Here is a 23,821-nt window from a genome sequence, read left to right as displayed (position 1 = left end):
GCTAAATATTTGAAATTATGAGGGATCAAATCCTGCTGAAATTCTGCATGAACCTGCTAAATATTTGCTAAAGCTGAGCAAGTAAAGAAACCCTCTTATTTGGATTCACTAGTCCCTTGTTATCTGCTTGTCAAAACTGACTTATAAACAAGCTGCGAAAAGTACACCTTTACAAAAAGACTGCTGTGATTTGAGTTCAACTCTTGGAGGTTGGGTGAATACAAACCTTGTTCAGAATCATCTAATGGAAGAATGGCAATAGCCATGCAAACATATTCATAGATTTCAAGTTATTGCAAAATCTGGGTCTAAGGGACCATAATGTACCATTGGTAACAGTTAGGGTATTTTTTTAAAGAAGGATTATATTTAGACACAGCCTGCTACTGTTGGTTCCATCTAGTAGTAGTTTGAAGTTATTCCCACCTGCAAACTTTTTAGCACATTGTTGATATTGTAGAATTTCACTGTGTACCTTCAAATCAATGAAAAGGGAGAAACAAAATCTAGCAGTGCTTTTAATTTAAATTATATTTTCAGAAAGCTTTACAAAGTAAGTGGGGGTGCTAAGTTGAAGGGCCCAGAGAAAGTTGTGGGGTGGAGAGAGTGACAGGGAATAGACAAGGTGAGACATTGAATATAAGACCTCTCTAATTGATATTGATAACTGTGAATAAAGCATAGGACAGAATATATAATTATAAATGATATAATTCTTTAATTAGATTTGGAAAGTTAGAAGTGCCACAAAATAAACTAGATTAGTGTTTGTGTAATATACCACATGTAAACAGTCTATTAATAGGATGTACAAAGTAATTTACGAAGTTTTTTTCCAACTTTATTTAATATTCTTTTATACTGCTTTATAAAAGTAATAAATTATAAAGTAATAAATAGTTAGCTAACTCTCTCTGTCCATAACTAGAATGCAACATAAATAAACTTAAGTGGAATTAGAAAGAAAAGTTTATGGAAGACCTTTTCAAGGTGGTGGTGTTCTTAAATGTTTTCAACGACTGTTTCCATTACCTCCATTGATGGGAATTGCATTGTACACATCTGGAGGCAGCTGGATTAAGTTGTACAAGTCTGGTTTATAGTTTCTGAAATAGCAAATTGCCAGATGTGAGTTTTATTTTCTCTTTATTTCAAAGGTTTTAATACCAGCTCTGGCATAGTCTTTAAATTGCAGGGTAAACTCAATTGTCAGGTCCCCAGAATTTTAAAGGTGTATCAGTAATATTTATCAAAGGTCATAAGGTTGTTTTGTAAATTCCAATTCCAACTAATTTAGCTTGTTAACCATAAGGTTGTTTTGTAAATTCCAATTCCAACTAATTTAGCTTTTTAACCAAGTATGTCTCATTGAAACTGTGCCTTGTAATACAGATAGTCCTCGACCTACTTCAGTTCATTTAGTGACCGTTCAAAGTTACAACCGCTCTGGAAAAGGTGACAACTAATTTTTCACAGTTACAACCGTTGCAGCATCCCATGATCATGTGATCCAAATTCAGATGCTTGGCAACCGGTTCATATTTACGATGGTTGCAGTGTCCTGGGGTCATGCGATCCTCTTTTGCGACTTTCTGACAAGTAAAGTCAATGGGGAGGCCAGATTCACTTAACCAGGTGACTAACTTATCAACTGCAGTGATTCACTTAACAACTGTGGCAAGAAAGGTCATAAAAACTCACTTAACAAATATCAAAACTCACTTAACAAATATCTCACCGAACAGAAATTTTGGGCTCAGTTATGGTCTTAAGTTGAAGACTACCCATACAATTTTATATTTACTTACCTGGAATAAATATATAGGATTCTATAATTCTTAGAAAAGTATACTTTGGACAAGAATGTAAATTTGATAACTAGACAACTAAATCATTCTTTCTAGTAATTAATCAAACAGCCTTTACTGCGTCTATTGTATAAATACATCCCAGCTCTTCTGGATACTTGCCTGACATCCACTAAAATAGTTGAATGTAAATCATTTTTTTGCAAAGTAATACAGTACACTCTTTATGTTTTGAACAGAGCATAGCTAGATCACTGAACTGAAGAGGGAACCCTGCGGAATGATAAAAATTTGATTAGGATCCTAAATTCTATGTAGGTTAGTGGAGTTTGTATTGCAGAACTATAAAAGACCATCCATTTGCTACTATATGTTGTGATTTCTCCCTAAAATAACAGGATAGAAGGGGAGTAGAGCTTAGTGATTGATATGCCTCCTTTCTAAACATAAACAAAGCTTTGTTCTAGTATCTCCAATCATAGTACTTTAGAGGAATAATATGAAGCATTAAGTTATCTTTTGCCTGCAAATATATAGTTCTTTTCAAAGACAAACCATTACAAGCATTTTTCTTTTCCTTTGTATTTTAAAGTTGTATTTTTAAATTTAGTAAGAATTTAAAGGAATTGAGCTTCAAAACACTTGTATGCATTTCTCTGGAATTAGGCAGGATTCCTCTCAAGAATATCATGTACTGTGTCTGCCTACAGCAAAATATGGGTTTTCCATACTAATCAGTGAAAAATTGGTTTTTTGAAACTTGCTTAAGAGGGGACAAACCAAACCATTCCGCTTCTGAATTTATCCAAATAAAAATATGTGCTAAATTATGAATTTATGTAAATGTGTTTATATGAAAAGAGAGAAATACATGCAAAGAGTAAATAGATTATTATTGAAGATGGTTTTAAGACACGTTTATGAAACATGCTTATGAAAGAAGGGTTTGTGTACTGTTGGCCTTAGCAGACTGTGATACTGCTAACAAAATTGATTTTCAATACACAATAATGTAATTCCCATTGCCTGGGAGTAAGGCCCATTATACAAAGAGCACTGTAAAAGGCAAATATATTATTCTCTATGTAAAAGATATATTTGTCCTGTAAATAATATCTTTTGATATTTTTTTCCGTTTAGGTGAAAAATTGGAGGAGTTCCTTCGATCACTGAATAGCAGCAAACCTCTCTATTTGGGACAGACAGGACTAGGAAATACAGAAGAACTTGGAAAATTGGGTCTTGAACCAGGAGAGAACTTCTGCATGGGCGGGCCTGGGATGATCTTCAGTCGTGAGGTTCTCAGAAGGATGGTGCCACATATAGGTGAATGTCTTCAAGAGATGTACACGACTCATGAGGACGTGGAAGTGGGCAGATGTGTTCGGCGATTTGGTGGTACTCAGTGTGTCTGGTCATATGAGGTAAGGAATGGTGATGATGGCATTTTTACATTATATGAGTACACATTTTGACTACATACTCTGACCACATGTATCTGTCCACAAAAATATACAGCATGTGAGGTGTTGCAGACCTAAACAACATATTTTAAGATGTTGTATGATTTACTCAATGGGCTGTGCTATTTTGCATTCATAACAGAACTTAATGTATTTTGTTTTGTTGATGGCATGCTACAAATCAGCTTACACTGAGTTCAATGTATGCCAAAGTATCATACCATCTTCAGTTACTGTATGTACTATTGGGCTAGAACTCAGTTAATTGGAGAAATGGGTTGTATAAATGAAATTTAGTGCATATTCATCATAATTCTAAACACCACCATGATAGGATGCATTCTTGTATATTATTTTGTTATTTCATGGTTTTGGCATTAACTTGAAAGTGCATATATAAATAATGTAATAATCCATATATTTATTTAGATTGTAGCAATACCTGTCTGGGATTTATTTCTGGTTTAGCATAGAGCTGTCTGACTTAATGGAAAAAGTTTGGCATCACTTCTCAGAATGCAGTTTGCTGTTGCAACAGAAAAGAGCAAAATTTGGGCCTTTCTGTCCTATGAAAAGCAGTTTTCTTGCAATCCAGTTTGCCACAGTTTGAGCTGGATTTGGTTTGGAATGATTTCTCAGTCTCTCCCAGACTAATCTTGAGACAGCAATTTTGATCTCAAAATGTAGCTGTAATACTAAAGTAACACTTTCAGGAATGTAGGAACATAGAATATTTTTATATGGTCAAAGCATATTTCAAAGTTCAGAATGTTTTACATATGCCTGGACATACATCACTTTATGAGTTAACTCTAACCTTACTGCTTTTAAGAAAGAAGTTAAAAATGTCCACTCCTGCTAGATTTTTGTGGTGGTATGATTCTAGTGGCTTGTAATTCTTTATTTTAAATTGGTACTCCTCATGAGTTTCTTACAGGTAGAAAGACGGGGTGAAATAATATCTACTGTACTTACCTGTAACATTAACCTCAAATATTTGGGGCTTAACATTAAGACATTGACATGTAGCAGAAATCATAATAGGTTCTTTTCTACTGTTTCTCACAAAATAAGGCCGGGCCTTATTTTTTTTTGACCCCCGAAAAAATGGCTAGGCCGTCTTTTCGGGGGTGACTTAATTTCCTCCCCCACCTAGAGCGGCCCATACTCACATACCTCGCCGCGAGGCCGCTTCTATCAGCGGCCCAAAGGCAGAGTCCACAGCTGCTTCAGGGCGTGGCGTGGCTGCCCATGTCCCCTCACCTTTAGGCAGTCTCTTTCGGGCGATGGAAGCTCCCCAAGTGCAGTCACCAGCCACTTCGATCGGCCGGTAGAAGCGGCCTCGGGGTGAGCGCATACACACACTTCCTTCACTGTGAAGCCACTTCTATCGGCCAATGAAAGCTCCCCAAAGGCAGAGTCCCCAGCCACTTTGGGCGTGGCGTGGCTGCCCATGTCCCCTCGCCTTTAGGCAGTCTCTTTCAGGCGATGGAAGCTCCCCAAGGGCAGTCACCAGCCACTTTGATCGGCTGATAGAAGCGGCCTCGCAGTGAGGGGAGTATGTGTGTGTGCTCGCCCCAAGGCCGCTTCTCCCGGCCGATCGAAGTGGCTGGTGACTGCACTTGGGGAGCTTCCATCGCCCGAAAGAGACTGCCTAAAGGCGAGGGGACACGGGCAGCCACGCCTTGCCCTGAAGCAGTTGGGGACTCTGCCTTTGGGGAGCTTCTAGCGGCTATCGGGACATTCTAGCCTAGGCTACCTGCAGGGCACTCCTAAAGGCAAGTTTTCTCCCCACCCCCCTGCCCTTCCCCCCCATTTCTCTTCACCTCGTGAAGATGTGAGAAATGGCAGGGAAACGCATGGTTTAAATAGGCCTAAATTTTGGGGGCGGGGCTTAATTTCACCTCATGCCTAGAAATCATGATGGACCTTCCTATTGGTGGAGGCCGTATTGTTGGAGAAACACGGTATCTAATACACATATCAAAATAGATCTTACCTTGAATATCCAGTAAAGACATGCATACAACCAAGTAGTCATGGATTCCTGGAAGTTATAGCACTCTATTTCATTCACTGCTGAATATTACCATATGTGGGCTTTCTCATTCTTCTGCTCTGCAGTGGGACATGTTCTCCTTTCCCATCTATTGATTTTAATTTTGGTTCATGGAAAAACATTTTTGAAATGGAAGGAATGTCAAGGAGTACATGGGATATGGTATGGTGTTTCTTATATAAAGTGAAATCATTTTACTGGATGTGCTTAAAGTGATTCTTAATTATGACATTAAAAGACTATTTAAATAGATCATAAATGCTGAGTAGGTAAATAGTTTACATATTATATATTATGGAATTAGTTTAGTTGGCAGAAATAATTTATATTTTCACTATTGAAACATGCAATGCATTAATAGGATACAGTGGTTCATTCTCTGTAAGATTTATAGTAATCCCAGTATTGTTTAGATATTGACTTATGATTTTAGGGAATGCCATTTGAAGGTTATCTTCCATTCTTCCGTTGTGTATGGTGAGCAACTGTTTCGATGCATCATCCCAAACTCATCTCTTGATTTCTCTCACAAGGTGGCCATTTTTTGTGGTGACAACTTCCTAGTCAGAATCCTCAAAATGCAATAATGTTGCTTCGCATGCCTGGAACTACAAAATTAAAACTCTTCTTCCAAACTTCAACATTTAATTGAAATATATTTGAGATCACCACGTTGATCAGATAGCATTGAGATTACCTGATTTGCCTAGATTTACGCTGTAAATTGAAGACATAAAGGTGTATAATTATTATTGTACTTATGTTCTAACTTATTGTGGTACTAATTTAGCATTAAAATATCCTTGCCCTTGTGTCACTAGCTCATTAAACAGAAAAAAATCAATTTAAATAGGCTAATGAATGAGGCTATATGCTATGAAAGGCAAGACAGAGAAAAGTAATTGGATTTGCTGATAACATAGCACGCTTCCATTTTCTTTTGAAAAACATTTAAAAAGTAAAGTGTGCAACATAAAATATCTGCTACAATCATCCAAATTCCATTATGTTGTTAAAACACAGAATATTAAAATATAACGAGGAACAAATATATGACCTCTGTAATCCTGCTAAACCCTTAAATTTCTGAAAAGTTGGAGCAAATTTCCCCTTCCTGTCTCAGCAAATTCAGAGGCCTGGGTAAAAGTTGATTGGTACAACATTATCTGTCATCTGATTCAGAGGGAAAGCAGTTTTATTCATTTTTGACATACAGTATACCTGTTGATTAATTAAGTACCATCTGGTCAGTGTTAACCCAGACACCCTCTTCTCCAGGATGATCTATAACCAACTTTGCCCTTCAGATCTCCCATATTTCACTCATGGTCATGGTAATTATTAACCACCTTACAGCTAGTTGCATCTTCCCTTTCCTTCCACCTTTCCAAACACACTGGACTTTTCAGGGGATGTGTGTCTTGATATATTGTGTTCAAGGTAATTTGAGTGTCTTAACAACTAAGGGTTGTTTAGTTCAATGAACTATTTATTTTTGTTTTTTTTGCTAGCCATTATATTCTCAAGAGACTTCTCCAGCCCCAAAGTTCAGAAGTATCAGTATTCTTTCTATCCTCCTTCAGAGTCCAATTTTTGTTTCCCTACAATGTCCCAAAGAAAACCATTGTCTGTACAATTCTGATTTTTTAAAAATAGATATAGAGGTGTCAAGCATTTGAATATCTTTCTCTTGTCCTTCATTGTTACATGTCCAAGTGGTAGTCTGAGCCATATTGATTAACTTCTGGTTTCTTTACTGTTGATACTTTTATCATAAAAGACACAAGCTTTCTGCCATTTCATTATATTGCTGCTGTGCCTGTTGGCATTAGTTTGCTCTTCCTTATATATAATTACAGTATAATCCCATTTTTTTTTCATCGTGTCCCTTCATTTTCATTATTAGAATCTCCAGTAAATTTTCAATAAATTATCAGAATAATGTCATCAGGGCAGGGCAGGTTATTGATGCCCCCCCCCAATTTTAAAATTATACTCATCTTTATACAGTCCAGTCTAATTAATATATAATCACCATATCAGTTGAGTAAATAAGGAAACAGTATACATACAGTCTTGTCTCACTCCTTTGTTGCTTGGAGCCAGTCTGTTTGACTGATTTTTTTTAGACTGTTGCTTTCTGGATATAGGTTTCACATTACAGCAGTGAGATGTTTCAGATTCTCCTTTTCCCATGGACATTCCATGCTTAACGTGGTTAACATAACAAAAGGCCTTTAGTCAAGGAAGCACACACTGATCTCTGTGGCTTTCTTGATTACCTATGGTGCATCTGCAATAATCTCTCTTGTTTCTGTTTTAACTTTTCTAAAACCAGTTTGAGATTTACATGTAGGGCTCTAATCTGTTTTGGATGATTGAAAGGATTATTTTGTCAGCACATGAAATTAGGATATGGTGTGGTAAATAGCACAATATCCTCATGTTAAAGTCTCTTTGCTGCTGGTATGTAGACCGGCCTCTTCCAATCTGTTGACCAAATTGGCATTGTATTGTTTTTCATATTTGCTGGTAGAGTTTGAGTATTCTTTTTTCATTGCACATCATATTTCTGCAGATAATCCATCAGTTCCTATAGCCTTCCAAATTCATAAAGACTTTAGTTTTGACATAATTCCATCCTGTAGTACTAGGGATTATTATAAGTAGAGAATATCTTTATGCATATCCATATTGTATGCAATTTCAGTATACTCCATTTCAATTCATTGACATTAAGTGTACAGGTAGTACTTTACTTACAAACATTTGTTTGTAGAGTGTATCCCTACTCTGTTGACAGTTCAAAGTTACAACAGCACTGGAAAAAGTGACTTACAATTTGCACTTATGGCTGTTGCAGCATCTCCATGGTCATGTGATCAAAACTCAGTCACTTGGCAACCAGCATATATGTACAAAGGCTACAGCATCTCAAGATCATGTGATCGTCATTTGCAACCTTCTCAGCAGGCTTCTGAAAAACAAAGTCAGTGGGAGAAGCCAGATTTGCCTAATGACCATGTGATTAACTTAATAACTGTAATGATTTGCTTAACAACTGAGACAGACAAGGTCATAAAATTTGGGTGGAACTCACTTAACAATCACCTCGCTTAGCAACAGAAATTTTGATCTCAATAGTGGATCTATGTCAATGACAACATGTAGGTGATTTATTTCATCTTTTCCTGTGCTGAACTTTCCCACGTTCATGCTTCTTAAGTTCCACATTTATAGCAGGACTATGAGATTCTGTAACAGCTTTGTTTTCCTATGTCATCCGTCTTGTAAATTTGCAGGATTCTTTTTTTTTTTTTGCCATGCATATGTATACATTTGAACTAGATTGTGATGTTTCTCTGTGTCATCTATATATGTGTATGTGGGTATATGCATAATGGGTATCCTTTGAGAGCAGAACAAAATTTCATTTTAATGTATGCTAATTAGTGTACATTTAAAGTTCTGTTCTATTCTATTCCATTCCATTCCATTCCATTCTATTCTATTCTATTTATATTCATATTCATATTCATTGTAATTATCCCTTATAGGACTTACTTACCAGTTGGTTCACCATTTTGGTACCCTTCTCTGGACTTGTTCCAGTTTACCAATGTCTTTTTCAAACTGCAGAACTAAATGCAATATTTCAAATGAGGTCTGATCAAGAGAAGAGTAGAGTGGGAATATACTCCCTGCCTGCACTCCTCTCCATTTCCTGGCTATAATGAGGAAACGAATAAATTTTGTTTCTGTAAATTCTAGGTTCATTCTTTTGGAGAAGGTGTCTTAATTCTAAGCTTTCTAAGATAAGAACAACTTCCTATCTGGTACACTTTTTTGTTTTAAATTAACACTTTTATTTCTACTTGAGAAGGTTACTATAAGAGCACTATAAGGATGAATCAGATGAACCCTGAGGGTTAGGGCTAGGTAGCAAAACACAGATTGAAGAAAGAAATCAAAAGCAGATAATTCCCACAAATCTGGGGAAAGGGGAATAAAGCTTTTGGTTGTTTGGTTGTGTATTTTTCAATTCTAATGGCAAGTGGGGAGGGGAAGAGAGTAACTGGTAAAGAAAGTTCTTCGCTTTCCATCTCTTACTTTCTCATTGACCCATCATGGAAACAATCATATAATTTTCTCAGCAAAAATATGAAAGTGGTTAAATATGAAAGTGGTTTGCCATCATCTTTTTCTGGAATGACAGAAAAAGTTCCAGAGTCTTGGAAACATGTAGAACTCTGGAATTTCCTCCTTGTTACCCATAAAAGGACCTGATTATTATTTTTTCCTAGGATAGCAACAAAGTTAGAGCAATTTGTTTAGATCCAGAGTAGCAGGATGGTGTGGGAAGATAGGATGGCTTGGAAGTGTTGGGTGATAAAAGTGTCCTCCTCCTCCTCAATCTAACAACCCTGAGGTCTTGTATGTATTCTTGTGGAAGAATGTCCCACAGAATATGTCAATTTATATTCATGTATATAATTGTCATGCTTTTATTTTTCACAATGTAGGCCCAAGAATAGCAACAGTAATAGCACTTAGGCTTATATACTGCTTCATAGTGCTTTACAGTCCTCTCTAAATGGTTTACAGAGTCACTATGTTACCACCAACAATTTGGCTCCTCATTTTACCAACCTTGGAAGGATGGATGGTGGAGTCAACCTTGGGTGGGTCAGAATAGTTCTGGAGTAACACTCAACTTTCATTCACTGTGACTCTGATTTCTGTTGTTGTTATCTCTTCCAGTAACTCCTTCCCTGCTTCTCACTGCATGGCATCTGCTCCATTGATTTCTTTCAATATCTTGCTTCTAGTGCTTTTCTCGGCAGTTATAGAAGGTAGAACACAAACTGGCAGAGCTTTCACCTTTCTCACCACATCAACTGTACATCAACTCTTCTACAAAAGGGCCACGAGAATAAGATATTTTCACACTTTCAAGAATGTTTACAACCTTGCAAGAAAAACAATTCTCTCCATGAAGGAGAATAACAACAGCAAAAGAGGAAGCTCCCTTGAATCTCAACAGTCCCAGGAGGGGGGGAAATGGAAGGGGAAAAAAAGGCACAAATAATTTTGGGCATATCTTTGGCAAGCGGGATATTTAGGCAGAATTGTTGAAAACAAGACAGCTACACAACCCCTCTCCATCATACATCATACATTAAGCATAAAAGCAGTTTTCCCAAATGGCTTTTTTGGAATTCTGTTAGAAGAATATATGAATATTTTGAAAGCTTAGATATGAGAGGCTTCTGCTAAGTATTTTTTTTCTTATTTGGAATCCCTAAAGCTTGCTGAAGGAGAATCTGCAAACAGAGTGACTGTAAGGGTTGGGGAGCTGGGGGCCCATTGGGTTAGTGAGGCACATTTACTGGCTGTCAGGATTCTAGTAATAAATCTCTAGGTAAGATGGGCAGCAAACAAATCTGACAAACAAAAAAATAAAACAAATAAAGTCTATCAATCCTGTAAAGATAGGAAGATTCTTTTTTAACTCTGTTTTTTTTCCTTTTCATTCTTAGTTGCTTTGACACTTTAATTCCCCCCCCTCTATTCTAACCTTTATGTTGCTTTGTGTTTACCTTTTTAACCTTGTAAAAAATTGTTCAATAAAATTATATCGCTATATGACTACATATGGTGGCTGCAATGACTATATATAGTTGCTTTTCTCCCTATCTGCAGACCTAAATAGCTATGGCATTGCTCCATTTATCTATGTGGGTAAATACTTTGGGAGCTGGGATACTGAATTACTGTGAAACATAGCAGTGGAAAAGATGGAAGAAATAGGTATCAGTGGTTATTAAAAAGGACTGCATTCTTATTTTGGTGGAGGGCAGTCATATGTTTTTAGTGGCTTCTGTTTGGTGTGCTATGTTGCATGACTGGGTAGCTTCAGCTGAGTTCAAACCAGATAAAGGAAGAAGCCTGATACACTGGTAGACTAAATCTTCTGAATTCTTATAGAATCTAATGCTGACATCTAAAACCAATATAATCCATCAATATAGATCAGGGGTGTCAAACTCGTGGCCATGGGCCAGATGCGTCACATGCTGGTCCCGCCCTGCCCTGTTTAGTGAAGGGGAAAAAAGTCCTGATACGTCATGTGATGCCGCCATGACAATGTGAGTTTGACACCCCTGATATAGATGCAAATCTCATCCAAACAGCAGAGATTTAAGTTTTGAGAGACAATACGTGCAGTAGGGATGGGTATCAGGGACAGCAATCTTTATTAGAATCACTGACTAGAATTGGATAGCTAATAAAAAGAAATATTGACTGACTAATTATGTTATGTATCCTGGATCGGAAATATTTGTAGGTTTCCTGGGCATACCTTGTGACCTTAGGATATATTGATTATTTGCATGTAGCCAATCCTTCTGATTGACTTTGTTATTTGCAGAGAAAAGGGATGTGCGATTTCATAGTCATCATCTATGGAAATGGGACAAAAGATCCGTTTTAAACCAGCTTGGATAATGCTTTCTAAAACTAGTAAATGATCTCTGGAAAGCCTTTTATATGCTTCATTTCTGGCTAAGTATTTGTTGATAATTCTGTTTTGTTTATTATATTTAATATTATTTAATATTCATTAAAATAACTTCCTTTTTGAGAAGCATTTGTGAGATACCCAGAACATCTTTTCTAGATACAAGTTATTTTTCTGTGTCTTTATTCTTTCCAAGAAATACAATATAATAAATTAGTTCCTGAAATTTTCATTATTATAATAAAATTGACAGCTCTTTTCGTTATAATGCAAAACTAGCACACTATTACAAGAATAAATCATGTTTTCCTTTTGCTCTGTTCCCTAAGACAGCAAATTTTTATTTATTTATTTAAATTTATTGGTGGTCCAACTCAAGTGGACTCCATGGTTAATACAGCTATGACAGAACTTAAGGCACCAGCAAGAATTACATTATATGGTGAGAGATGGAGCTTGGAGTGTCTTTACCCATAGAGTCACTAGAAATCAGCTCCTATTTGACAAACCATAAAGGAACACACAACACAAACCACGATTTTGACATTACTGTATATCCTAATGCAGTAATAATGGGAAAAATGCAAAAAAAAAATGTATGTAATTATTTTTCTGATGAAGTTTTGTGTGATTTTCCTCTATTGATTTTTAGCTATATATGTTCAATTAGTATTAAATATTGACAAATATATTGATCCCCCAGGAAACATTTAGGTTATGATAAATTTGTTACTGAATGTAATAGCTTAATATTATATACTAATAGACAAACAATATTCATTTGCTGAATCTGTTCAGTCAATGAGCTAGTGTAATTGGTAATGAAGAAGAACCCATTTTTATGCACATTAACCACTTAAACAGCAATAAACTAACAAATACAGAGCTAAATGTTGCCTATGCTTATTCCTTATGCATAGTAATAGTGACTTTATTCATAGTATCTTAAATTAGCAGAATTTGACAGTTTTCTGTTCAGAGTGGATATCTTGGCCTATTGGATTAAATTGTGGTGTTTATTTAATAGGACTAATTCCAATCTTGCTTCTGCTCATATGTTCGCCTCTAGTATGGCTGCGAGAATCTGGAAGTTTATTCTTAGTTATCCACTATGCCACTTTTTAATGTTAAAATGAGGCTAATAATTTTAAATGTTATTAATATGCACAATTTCTTGGTCACATGAGCAAGAAATGGATTCGCTTCAAATAAGTTATAATTAAAATGAAAAATTTGTTCATTTCAGGTGACACAAACTGTTAGAAATGGAAGAAAATCTGTACTATTTTTGCTTTACAATAGGAGATGAAAAGTAACTGATTTTACTTTTATTGCATTGTCCAGATGCAGCTGTAATGGAGGTGTTTACATCACACACTAGCTTACTCAGTGAATTTGTCCAACACATTAGATAAATTTGTGACTCAGTGTGTTCTACAAACCAGGCTGTGTTAAAATCATAGTCATAGCTAATGATTCTTCCCGCGTACAGACAGGACTTAATTTACATTGAGCATTAGTGCTTATTTTCTCTTATAGTATAATATGGATTGGAATTGAACACACAAACATTAGTTTTACCCTCCTACATTTATTTTTAGATTTTTAGCCCTTTTGGGGTAATTTAGATATTACTCAGTTTTGTGATGGATGATTGGGAGTTCATCAGACAGCCTATCTCAACTGGAGTTCCAATTGTGATTGCTGAAATCTGTTCACGTTGTTTTCTCCACAGGAGGGCAGTGATTTTACTTCTAAGTCCTCTTTTTAATTCATTTAGCATTGTTGCTCCAGAGAGCACTTTGTAGTAAATAGTGACATGAAATTCTACTACTTTCTGCTCTGGTAACCAGAAATCCTTTGATACTAAAAATGCATTTTCTTTACATGGAAATAACATGATACCAGCCTGACCAATATTAACTGGAAATATAAGAATATTAATATAAAGTCAGTATTGGTTAAGAGTGTTCTAAGTTATTAATGGCTTGTGTATTAGCACCGTTAAAGAATATTCTTACTACACACCTACCCACTCTCTCTCTCTCTCTCTCTCTCACACACACACACACACATAAATATATATTTATTATTGGTGTGATAAATTATGTTATCCTAAATTAAATTATATTGATTAAATGTCAATTGATACTGGAAACTAAAGATAAAAGGAGAAGCAGAATATATTTTCTATTGATTTTTCTCCATGAACAAAATGATAACAATGCTTTTCCAAAGATTCTGTCTAGCTTTATATGTCTGGTACTGTATCAGTTCATTAATAACCTTGTTCAGGTTTTTTGAAACTAAGCCATTGCCATGAGATGGAAGCTCCACAATACTTAACATTGTTTGTATGATATCTAGAGGAAAGAAGTGTTTGTACATATAGATATTTATTGTATTCCTAATAAACAGAATCCTACTACTGTAGGATTATACTTACGGTATAATTACTGTGATCTGGATCCTGGGTTAATCATGTCTAGAACAGACCAATACAAATGAATGAAAATTAAGTTAGTCTTGACTAAATTTGTTCCCATTGATTTCATGGGTCTGTTTCTTTGTTTCTGGCAGGGTGATCTAGCAATTAAACAACAGTCATATGGTCTTTGCATTCTGTTTTTACAGTGTGATGACTGCATCAAATTAGAGTTGAAAAAATTAACTTATGTAGTAGTAGTTATATGTAGAGTATTAAGGAAATTATTAATGTGGTAATCAAGAGGGTGGGAAATAATTTATATCCGTTTAAGGTAAAATTTTTAAAAAACAGGAAGCACAAGAAGTCTTGGTTTTAACTTCCTGCATTTCTTCAAATAATTGGAGGGAGGCAAAATAACTGCCTCAGTAGCAATCAAATAATGCAAATGTTCTTATATCTGGGGAAATTATGATTTATTTATTTTACTTATATATATGTATGTATGTATGTTGCTTTATATATATATATATATATATATATATATATATATATATATATATATATATATATATATATATATATATATATATATATATATATATATATATATATATATATACAAAAGAGCCAAAAACAGAAAAGATATTAGAGACACCAATCAAGCAGAACAACAAAGTTCCGAGACCAATAAACACAGACCATGTATGGATGAAGAAAACATTCTGGCACAGCATTGTAGTTGCCCCAATTTAAATTGAAACCACTGTAAAAGCAGAATCTCATCTGCCATACAGAAGCCTGATGATGGCAGATGAGATTCTGCTGAAACATTGCCACAACTTTAAAAGCACAACTATAATGACGTGGAAAATACCAACCAAGCCGAACACCATACATACATATACATACATACATACATACATACATATATATATATATATATATATATATATATATATATATATATATATATATATATATATATATATATATATGTTTTCTTAAGTTTTCAAGGGTATTTATATGTATGGTATTCAGCTTTGTTCGGCAGTCTTTTTTTCCTAGAATTATTTGCAGTGGTTTGCATAGTTCCTATTCAGAAGTGTATTATTAAATGGTTTCTTTTATGCTTATTTTTAAAGAAAAGTTTGGTTTCTTCACAAGATTTATTCCATGTTGTGGTTTGAGATGTGAATAAGGTGTCAGTTTTCAATTCCTTATATGCAATGTTGTTTCAATTTTATCTTGAAATAAGACAAGCTGATTGCCAAAAAAAAAAAAAAAGGTGTATTTAAGATTGCGATTGGCATCTTGTGTTTAATGAGGCAGTGTAAATGAAAATAGGAAAAAAGGGAAAACAAGATGGGTAATGGCTTCTAAAAAGGACTTCAAACTATTTTACTATTTCTCCATTTCTTCAGAAATAAAGAACCCTAGATGAAATTTCAAATGCCGTATTTATTGTATTTGGGAGATAAACTGTTATTTTGTCAAAAGAAAAAAAGGAGATTTGTAAATTGGACATTAGAACATTTTGTTTTTTTGCTAGAACTGTTGAGTTCTAACCCTAGATAACCACACAAATTGTCTCACAAATTATGAAAGCATTTCTCATAAAGTGAAAGATTGGGAAAATGAATACATTCAAGCAGGGGTACAGAAATAATTACTTACCAGAGAGAAATACTGTTGTATTTTAATTTTTTTAATTTTGGTGTGTTAATTAATATTTAACCAGCATTCTTTAATAAACGTATAATGGTTGCAAATAGGTAAATCTGACAGGATTTTAATTCAATTTCCATTCAGATTTTGAAAATATTAATTTTTATTGCATAGAAGAGCAAAGTGGAAATTATCTCCTCTATTTTTGTTTCATGCTTACGTAAACTTCATTTCATTTATATTGTTTCTGCTTTACAAGTAATACATAGTTAGGGACAATGCTAAGGAGAAAGATAGTTGGACAGTGAGATGGGCAGCAGATACATTTAAACAAACAGACAAATAAATAATCTATTTTGTTACGATTTACTTGTATTGATCCAGCATTTCTTAGTTTTTAAAAATAATACAAGCTAAAATAATATATTTTTATATTTTGTAAGTGTGAATGATTCATACAATTTTGCAAAAATAAATAAATCATGACACTATTTTCCTCATGAATATATCCCCAGTGGATTACTAGGTAAACTTATTTTAGGGGGAAAATGGGACATAGTATATTTTGAATTTCTGGCTCCATTCATCTTACTTTGTGGTAATTCCAGTACTGTGCAACCTCCAGCCTGAGGTTGCAGAATGAGGACTACTACTGTGAGGATGAAAAATTATTTTGAACCATACATACTAATTTCAGCATGCTGACAATATTTCTCCCTTGCCTAGCCAGCCAAACAATTCTGTGGTGAATTGGTATACCACAAATTCATGTCAGTTTGCACTACAGTTTGCTCAGCTACATCAATCATATGGTTTTGGATTCCAAAATCTTAAATTTGTCTACCTTAAACTGATGTTTTATTTTTCATTTCTCTTGATCAGAAAGTCTAATCTGGTAAGAACGTTATGCTTCCATTTTCCATTTAATTTGGAAATTACTGTTTGGATTTATAACTGAAAGTGTGTAACTTGTTTTTACTGTAAATATGAAAATCAGCTCTGAAAATCATAGTTAATTGGAACACAGAATACAAAGTTATTTTTTTCCACTGCTAAACAACATTTTGTTACTATTAATGCCTTAGTAATTGGATATAATACCAGAAAGGTTTAAACTTGTTACTTACCACACTATAGTTTAGCACATAGCCACAGTACAGTTTAATCCTGTTGAACTTCAATGGGCTAATCATATTTCTACTTTTGACTGCAGAATATTATCATTAAAATGATATAGCAATATTGTTTAAATTACTTTAGATTCTTTGGCATACAGGTTTTTTTATTGTAGTCAATCTGCATTATGTTATTGCCACATATAACCACATGAAGTGCTATTTCTGAAACTAGGGGGAAAAAACGCAGTAGGAAGCCTTCATCATATGATTGCTTAATTTACTATTTACGTTTTAGAAGCTTGTTCTAAAGTCTTCCCAAGAGAAGTAATAGGGATATAAAACTTTTATTGGAGAATCACAGAATTTTGGCAGATACAGTGATGTTAGCATGTGCAAAATCTATGCGATTAGACTTCTTCTCTGTGTTCTTTAGGGCTAGTATTTTCATAACTATTATTACAGTGTCAAAATTATATAACCTATAATAACCTCTCAGTCATGAGAAAAGCTTGTACACAAATCTGAGGCATTTTAAATAAACAGGAAACATGCAATTATATAATAAAGTTATTGGGGAATAAATATATTGTGGCAGTTTTTCATATCTATATACATTTGCAATAATAAACATGACACAGTATGGAAGAAAATAATGTATAAATCCAGACAATTGCATTTTAAGTCTGTTTCAAGGAGCCAATAACAACCATGGGACCTGTGATTATGCAATAAAAACAATACTAAAACAATATTTTCACTCAGAATTTCCTTGAATATATCCAACCAAATTTCAGTTAGTTTTTAAATTAATGTGTTATTTGTTTCTTGCATCTAGACTTCTGATAAATTACTCTTGACTAGACATAAAGTAGCAAGTACTTTTGCTTTATTTTTCTTACACGCAGTTCATTTTTTACATTATATTGTGTCTGCTGTTATGTTGAAACAAAGAGCTAATATAAATATTATACGAATTGCAAGATAGAATTGCAATGTATTAATTTTCCATATTGTATTATGCTTCATTACCATAGTAGCACATAATTATCATTTCATGTTAAATTTGTATAGTTGTAAATATGTAAAATCAAGAACATGATTTGCAAATAGCAAAATTATATTGTTATATCATCATTATAGAAATTAAAACATGTCTTTGAAGTAAGGATTCATTCTATTACATATTTATACAAAAGAAGAGAAAAAGGATCTAGGAAAATGATTAGAGTGTTGTATGTATCATGTGATATTTCACTTGTAAGTAAGAGTGAGTAGTTGGTAATTTTATAATTCATCAACCAGTTACTGTATGATTAAACACTGCAGAAGTCATTCCATCTTTAGAATGCTTCTTAATGCCAGTTTTTGTGTTTCGTCTCAGATGTGCTACATTTCACAAGCAGAAAACAATTTAATCAGTCTCAGGAGTTCGGTCATAAATTACATAACTGGAATTCAGTGATGAAGCTTTCTAAGGTATTTTAAAAAGCAACAGTTGAGCCTTCCTTGGTGAAAGAAGGGGAACTTGACATTGTTGGACAAAAATGTATAAGAGGGAATTTAAGAATTTATCTTTATCACTTTTTAGGCTTCCACATTCTTCTCCCTTTGCCCTTATCTTCAAGGACAAGATGAGGCCTGGTTTCTTTACTCAATTTGGACAACATAGAGTAATTCAGTTTCCAAAGTTTATTATGGGTTTGCAAAGCCAGGTCAAGCACACACGGGCATGTTCAATAATATTCCATATTCTCCAAACAAAAGAAGCACATATTATCTACTACAGAACAGCAAGGAAATATGAGTCTATAAAAAAGGAACACAATTGATTATCCAGGAATTGAAAGATTAAAATAAGTAGGTCAGACTGCATCTTTATAGTGATTAAAGTACACATGCTAACAGTTTAACCCACTTCCTCTCCCATCTTTCTAACTTCTATCACAATATGAATCCTATGCTACATGATTGTTCTGCAATTGCTTATTTTATTACTGGCTATGTTCAGGAGTTCAATACTAAAATATTTATTAATATTAAAATTAAATTATTTCACAGCTTACATAAATTCACATCACAGGTATGCAGAAACATTTGCCTGATCAAATACCCAGTTTCATAAAGCTAGCAGTCAATATAGGCTAATGCCATCAAATTTATGAAGTTCTTATAGCATATAAGTGATAATACAGTTGACATTGAATGCTTGGTCTAAGACTGAATGGATTCCACAATATGCATAAAGAAATATCATTTGATCTTAGGTTCGCCTGCCCCATTAATTAATTGTAGATAAATGTTGCAGTAATATACATTCCCGATTTTAATAAAGTATATAAATTGCATCAGGAGTATCATACAGATCAAAATAAATGGGTATTCTCACACAGCTATGCCTTCTGGAGTTATATGTTATCATATGATCAATGTTAATGTTAGAAGCAGGATAATATCAATGAAAAATTAATATAGTTATATTTGTTAGAACATGAAAACTCAGTAACATCAAATATTTTATAGTGCCTGCAGAAAACTTTTAAACACAGTGCAGGATAAAGTTGATCAACACCGCAAGCCATTTTTTAAAACAATGAAGCCACTGTAAGTGTAGGAAATAAATGGATGGTTTAATGGATGATAGATAAAACTAGACCAAAAAAATTATCTCATTTCTCAGATCAATTGCCAGGATCCCTGGAGGGTATTTGCAGTGTCCAGGGAATGCTTCCATGGTTTTGCTTAATGTTACTTGTCAACTGCCTTGAGTGTATATATATGTAAATAAACAAATATTCCTGCCTAAAAACACAACAGTTTTTATAATTTTTAACAGTTATCAGAGGAAGTATGGCGGTAGGGACTCTCTAGGTACTATAAAAAGAAAAAGGGGAAAAGGAAAAAGAAAAATATTTGCAGACTGCATCCACTTTAGAGTTTGAATTGCCCATTTGGGCTAGAAAGAGATTTATCTTTAGTAAGAAGTAGGTTTTGGCATAGCATAATAGATATGAGATTATAAAAGACCGAAAATAATTTTTAATATTGCCTGACTCTGAAATATATAGTCTGAGCAAACATTTGCACCTTGGCTTATAACAAAGGCTTTGATGCATTTTTTGGTACACTTTTCGTTACTCTTTAATTCAACTGATATGTGCAGAATTTCTGGAAAAGTCTGTGGTTTATCTTATATAGCCAACTGAAAAAAGCTAAATAAAAGAAGCATCTTTTCTTCCTATTCTTAAATTGCTGTGCAGAGGTGTGGGAGAAAGGAGGTGTCTAGCTTTAAGGAATTGTTTTCCAATGAAAACAATGGAATGGTAGTTGAGATAGCCAGGATACCCTGATGTATAACATTTACTCTTTAAAAAGCATTTCAAAACAGACCTAAGTCTGTAGAAGTTGAAGAGCAGGCACAAGTTTGTATACCTTTGCATCATTGCCATGCCCTATAGCATATAAGCCTAGGTGTCAAGCTGTGTTCTAGTAATGATGAATTCATCATTACATCATATTTTGGGTTTTTAAAAAGAATAAGCATTCCAATAATAAGAATTGTGCAATAGATAGCTCTCCCCTTTATTTCCACAAAGATACAGTGAAAACACTTGGGGGGAGGAGAAATCAGTAGGGGATTTAAACTAATTTGTGTAAAGCTGAAATTCAAAGACATTTTGTATGAGATGGTTTACAGATCCCTATGCCGTGAATGTATATCCAGCAGATAGAAGTTAAAAATATTGCCAGGTTTAGTTCATGTGAATTAATTTCTTCCCTTCTTTCTTTTATAAAATGAGCTATTTAAATTATTCTGTATTGTCTGTACAATGGACTTCAAATAGTACATGATCCACTGATTTTATTTTTTGCAGTCACAGCCAAGCACATGAATCAATGAGATATTACTAATTTCCCTTCCAGGAGGCCTGGGGATAAAGCTTTAATCCCCACTAAAGTTTTTTGATTTATATGTGTGAGATTCAGTACAAAGCTGACTGTTAATAAATCTATTTTATCCACGCTGGCCTGTCCTAAAATGAATAGCAGCTATACTCTTGACTTTTAGATGGTTGGTGTTCAGTACTATTTAAAACTAAATAGTACTAAAAAAAAACTAAAAACCACCCAGAGTTTTGAATACCTCAAACTGATTTTTTTACAGACTAAATTAAAATCATTTTAGAATGTTAGAAGTCCAAAAGATTCATTTAAAGCAGTAATTTGCATGGTATAGATCAGGGGTGTTCTGGATTTCTTTGAGGGCTGGATCAGCATTGTAGTTCTCCTCTGCAGGCCAGCAGGGGGGGAGAGATGGGATGGATGCCTCCTGCAGCACTCTGCCGGCCAAAACGGGGCACAGGGGGGTCGAGCATTGCCTCTTCCCATGCCCCATTTTTGACTTGGACAGTTTCCTTATAGCACTTTGCTGGCCAAAATGGGTGCCCCACATGCCTCACTTTGGCCTCCATGGCCTTCTGCAGTATTCTCCTGGCCAAAAATGGGCTGTGCAGAGCCCCATGAGGCCTCCACATGGCCCGTTTGGGGCCGGCAGAGTGCTGCAGGAGGTTGTGGAGGTCTGAAACAGGCTGTGGGGCGGTGCACGCAGTCCTCCATGGCCTGTTTTGGCTGGCAGAGGCACCAGGGGCCGGTCCTTTGATATTTCCAGGCCGGTGCCATGGGCCAGATTTAAGCACCCCATGGGCTGGATATACCCCTGGTATAGATAGTTCTCCTTTAAGCAAGCACAATTGGAACTGGCAACTTTGTCATTAAGTCATTAAGTTAGTCACCTCAACTCTGCTTACTTCAGCTTTTCTTCGCTTTACAGACCTGCAGAGGATGTAAATGCAAGAATTGGCTGCAAAGTTACTTACTTACGTGACACTTCCTTGGTCATGGGGGCAACATAACTATTCACTGAGGTGTATGGAATGCTGTTTACCTTCCCACTGAAGTAGTACCTGTTTATCTATTTCCATTTGCATGTTTTCGAACTGCTAGGTTGGCAGGAACAAGTAATGAAAGCTCACGCCATTGCATGGCGCTCAGGTCTCAAACCCAGGCTGTCTGGCTTACAAGCTCAGCATCTTTAACCACTGAGCCATTGGGCCTCCATAACTACCAGTATGTCCTATTAATTCATACATTAATGAAAATGCAGCCAGTATAAAACTCAGCTTCTTGTACCTTCAAATCACTATTTATATCAGAATTTATTTTTTGCCCGAATACATAATTCATTTGCCATTTTTATTTTGTAATTTTCAGTTGGGGGAATTTTTTTTGGTGTAAAGAATTCTAAATATAATGACATTTGTATATTGAACCCATTTCAGTATCTGTAGGATTCAGTGAAAAATCTATGCGCTAAAATGGATGGAATATTTTGGTTCTTTGTTATTTTTCTCCAGATCTCCTTTTGGATTATATTTCATGTTTCATTGCTTTTTTTTTTGCCATGAATCATTTAAACCCCTTAGAGCCATAGAGATTGGGACAGCCATCAATCAATCAATTAACCAACCAATCAGTCAGTCAATCGATCAATACACAGTAATACTTAAATGCCAGGAAAGTCTCCTTGGTTTATAGTTTATTTCAGCTTTAGTCAAAACTAATTATATTTAAACAATCAAAAGTTTGCCTGGAATCAACTGATTAAAATGGAAATAACAAGGAACTCTTTGGAATCAATACATTCATCTAAAAAGCAGTTTCTACATATCTTAAATTCATCCAGGCATTATGAATCTGTCACTCTGATGACATCAGCTTTCCTGCAGACATACATATAATGAACACAAATGTCTGTAGGAGAAAAACTGTATTGACCTGCATATAGAGTTAAATATTTGGTCCTATAAGCATTCATGCTCAGTGCACATATGCTTCAGGAAACATCATTTGAATGTCACTTAGGGCTTAATTGGAGCAATCATATGGTGAGTATACTAGCTTAACTAACTCATGAATATGGCTTTAAGTATCATTGAGACCATAATTGATAGGTCGGTCCTTATGGCGTTGAGAACTATATTTTGAATGGTCACATTACAGAAAAATTTGAGATGAGGTAAAAACACAAAACTAAACTCCATTTTATCTCAACTACAATTATATATTTAACTTTATCCTCTTTCTTCTACTTAAAATCCAATTTTGTAACAATTTCTGAAAGTTTTTCCTTCAGAATTTCTGCAAAGGCTTTGAGAAGCAGAATGTAACTCTGGGCCTTCAGTTGTGCTTTCTTGATTTAAGTAACTGTGCAGCTGGTTCTGTGTTTTAGATTAACAATTCCTGGAAGAACAGTTCCTTCTGTTGCAAACCACTTTTGAAACAGAGAAGAATTTCGAGCACATGTAGTTCACTCCGTGTGCATTTCTTTTTTATTTTTTAATAAAGTTTTATTGTGTTTTAACAAAGCAAATAAAACATCTTATTTCACTTTTCCTTTCCGTGGGTTACTGTATCTTTTAATAAGATTTCAGTTACAATGTATCCTCGGGAGTCTTTTCAAAGTTTCACTGTTAATCCTCTTTATTTTTCCAGGTGGCACTCCATTTTTCCATTATTCCAAGTCCCACCCTTTTGCCTCCACTCTTCTCCTTTTTAGGGCTTTAAAATGACCAAGAAAAAAAATATTTATTCTCCTTTTGACACTTAGATTTCAGCTTATTAGTGTCAAAATAGATTAATATAAATTTCTTTCCATACCATTTGTAATTGTCAATATAAAGGTTAAAAAAGGGTTTTTAAC

The 23,821-nt window shown here is 34.7% G+C and overlaps 1 protein-coding gene across 1 annotated transcript in view; it reads left to right on the top strand.

The window, feature by feature from the left end:
- CHSY3 (chondroitin sulfate synthase 3) overlaps positions 1 to 23,821 on the top strand; it is a 60,203-nt gene that overhangs the window by 1,153 nt on the left and 35,229 nt on the right. Inside the window, exon 2 of the mRNA XM_026671498.2 lies at positions 2,949 to 3,232. Within this exon, the coding sequence (XP_026527283.2) occupies positions 2,949 to 3,232 (284 nt within the window). The remainder of the gene's footprint in view (positions 1 to 2,948; positions 3,233 to 23,821) is intronic.

This window comes from Notechis scutatus, chromosome 2 (genome assembly GCF_049901735.1).
Source record: "Notechis scutatus isolate UNSWTSFEM ecotype Mainland chromosome 2, rNotScu1.2, whole genome shotgun sequence".
Lineage (NCBI taxonomy): Eukaryota > Metazoa > Chordata > Lepidosauria > Squamata > Elapidae > Notechis > Notechis scutatus.
Note: the sequence above shows the minus strand (reverse complement) of the source record. Positions and strands in the feature narration are given on the sequence as shown.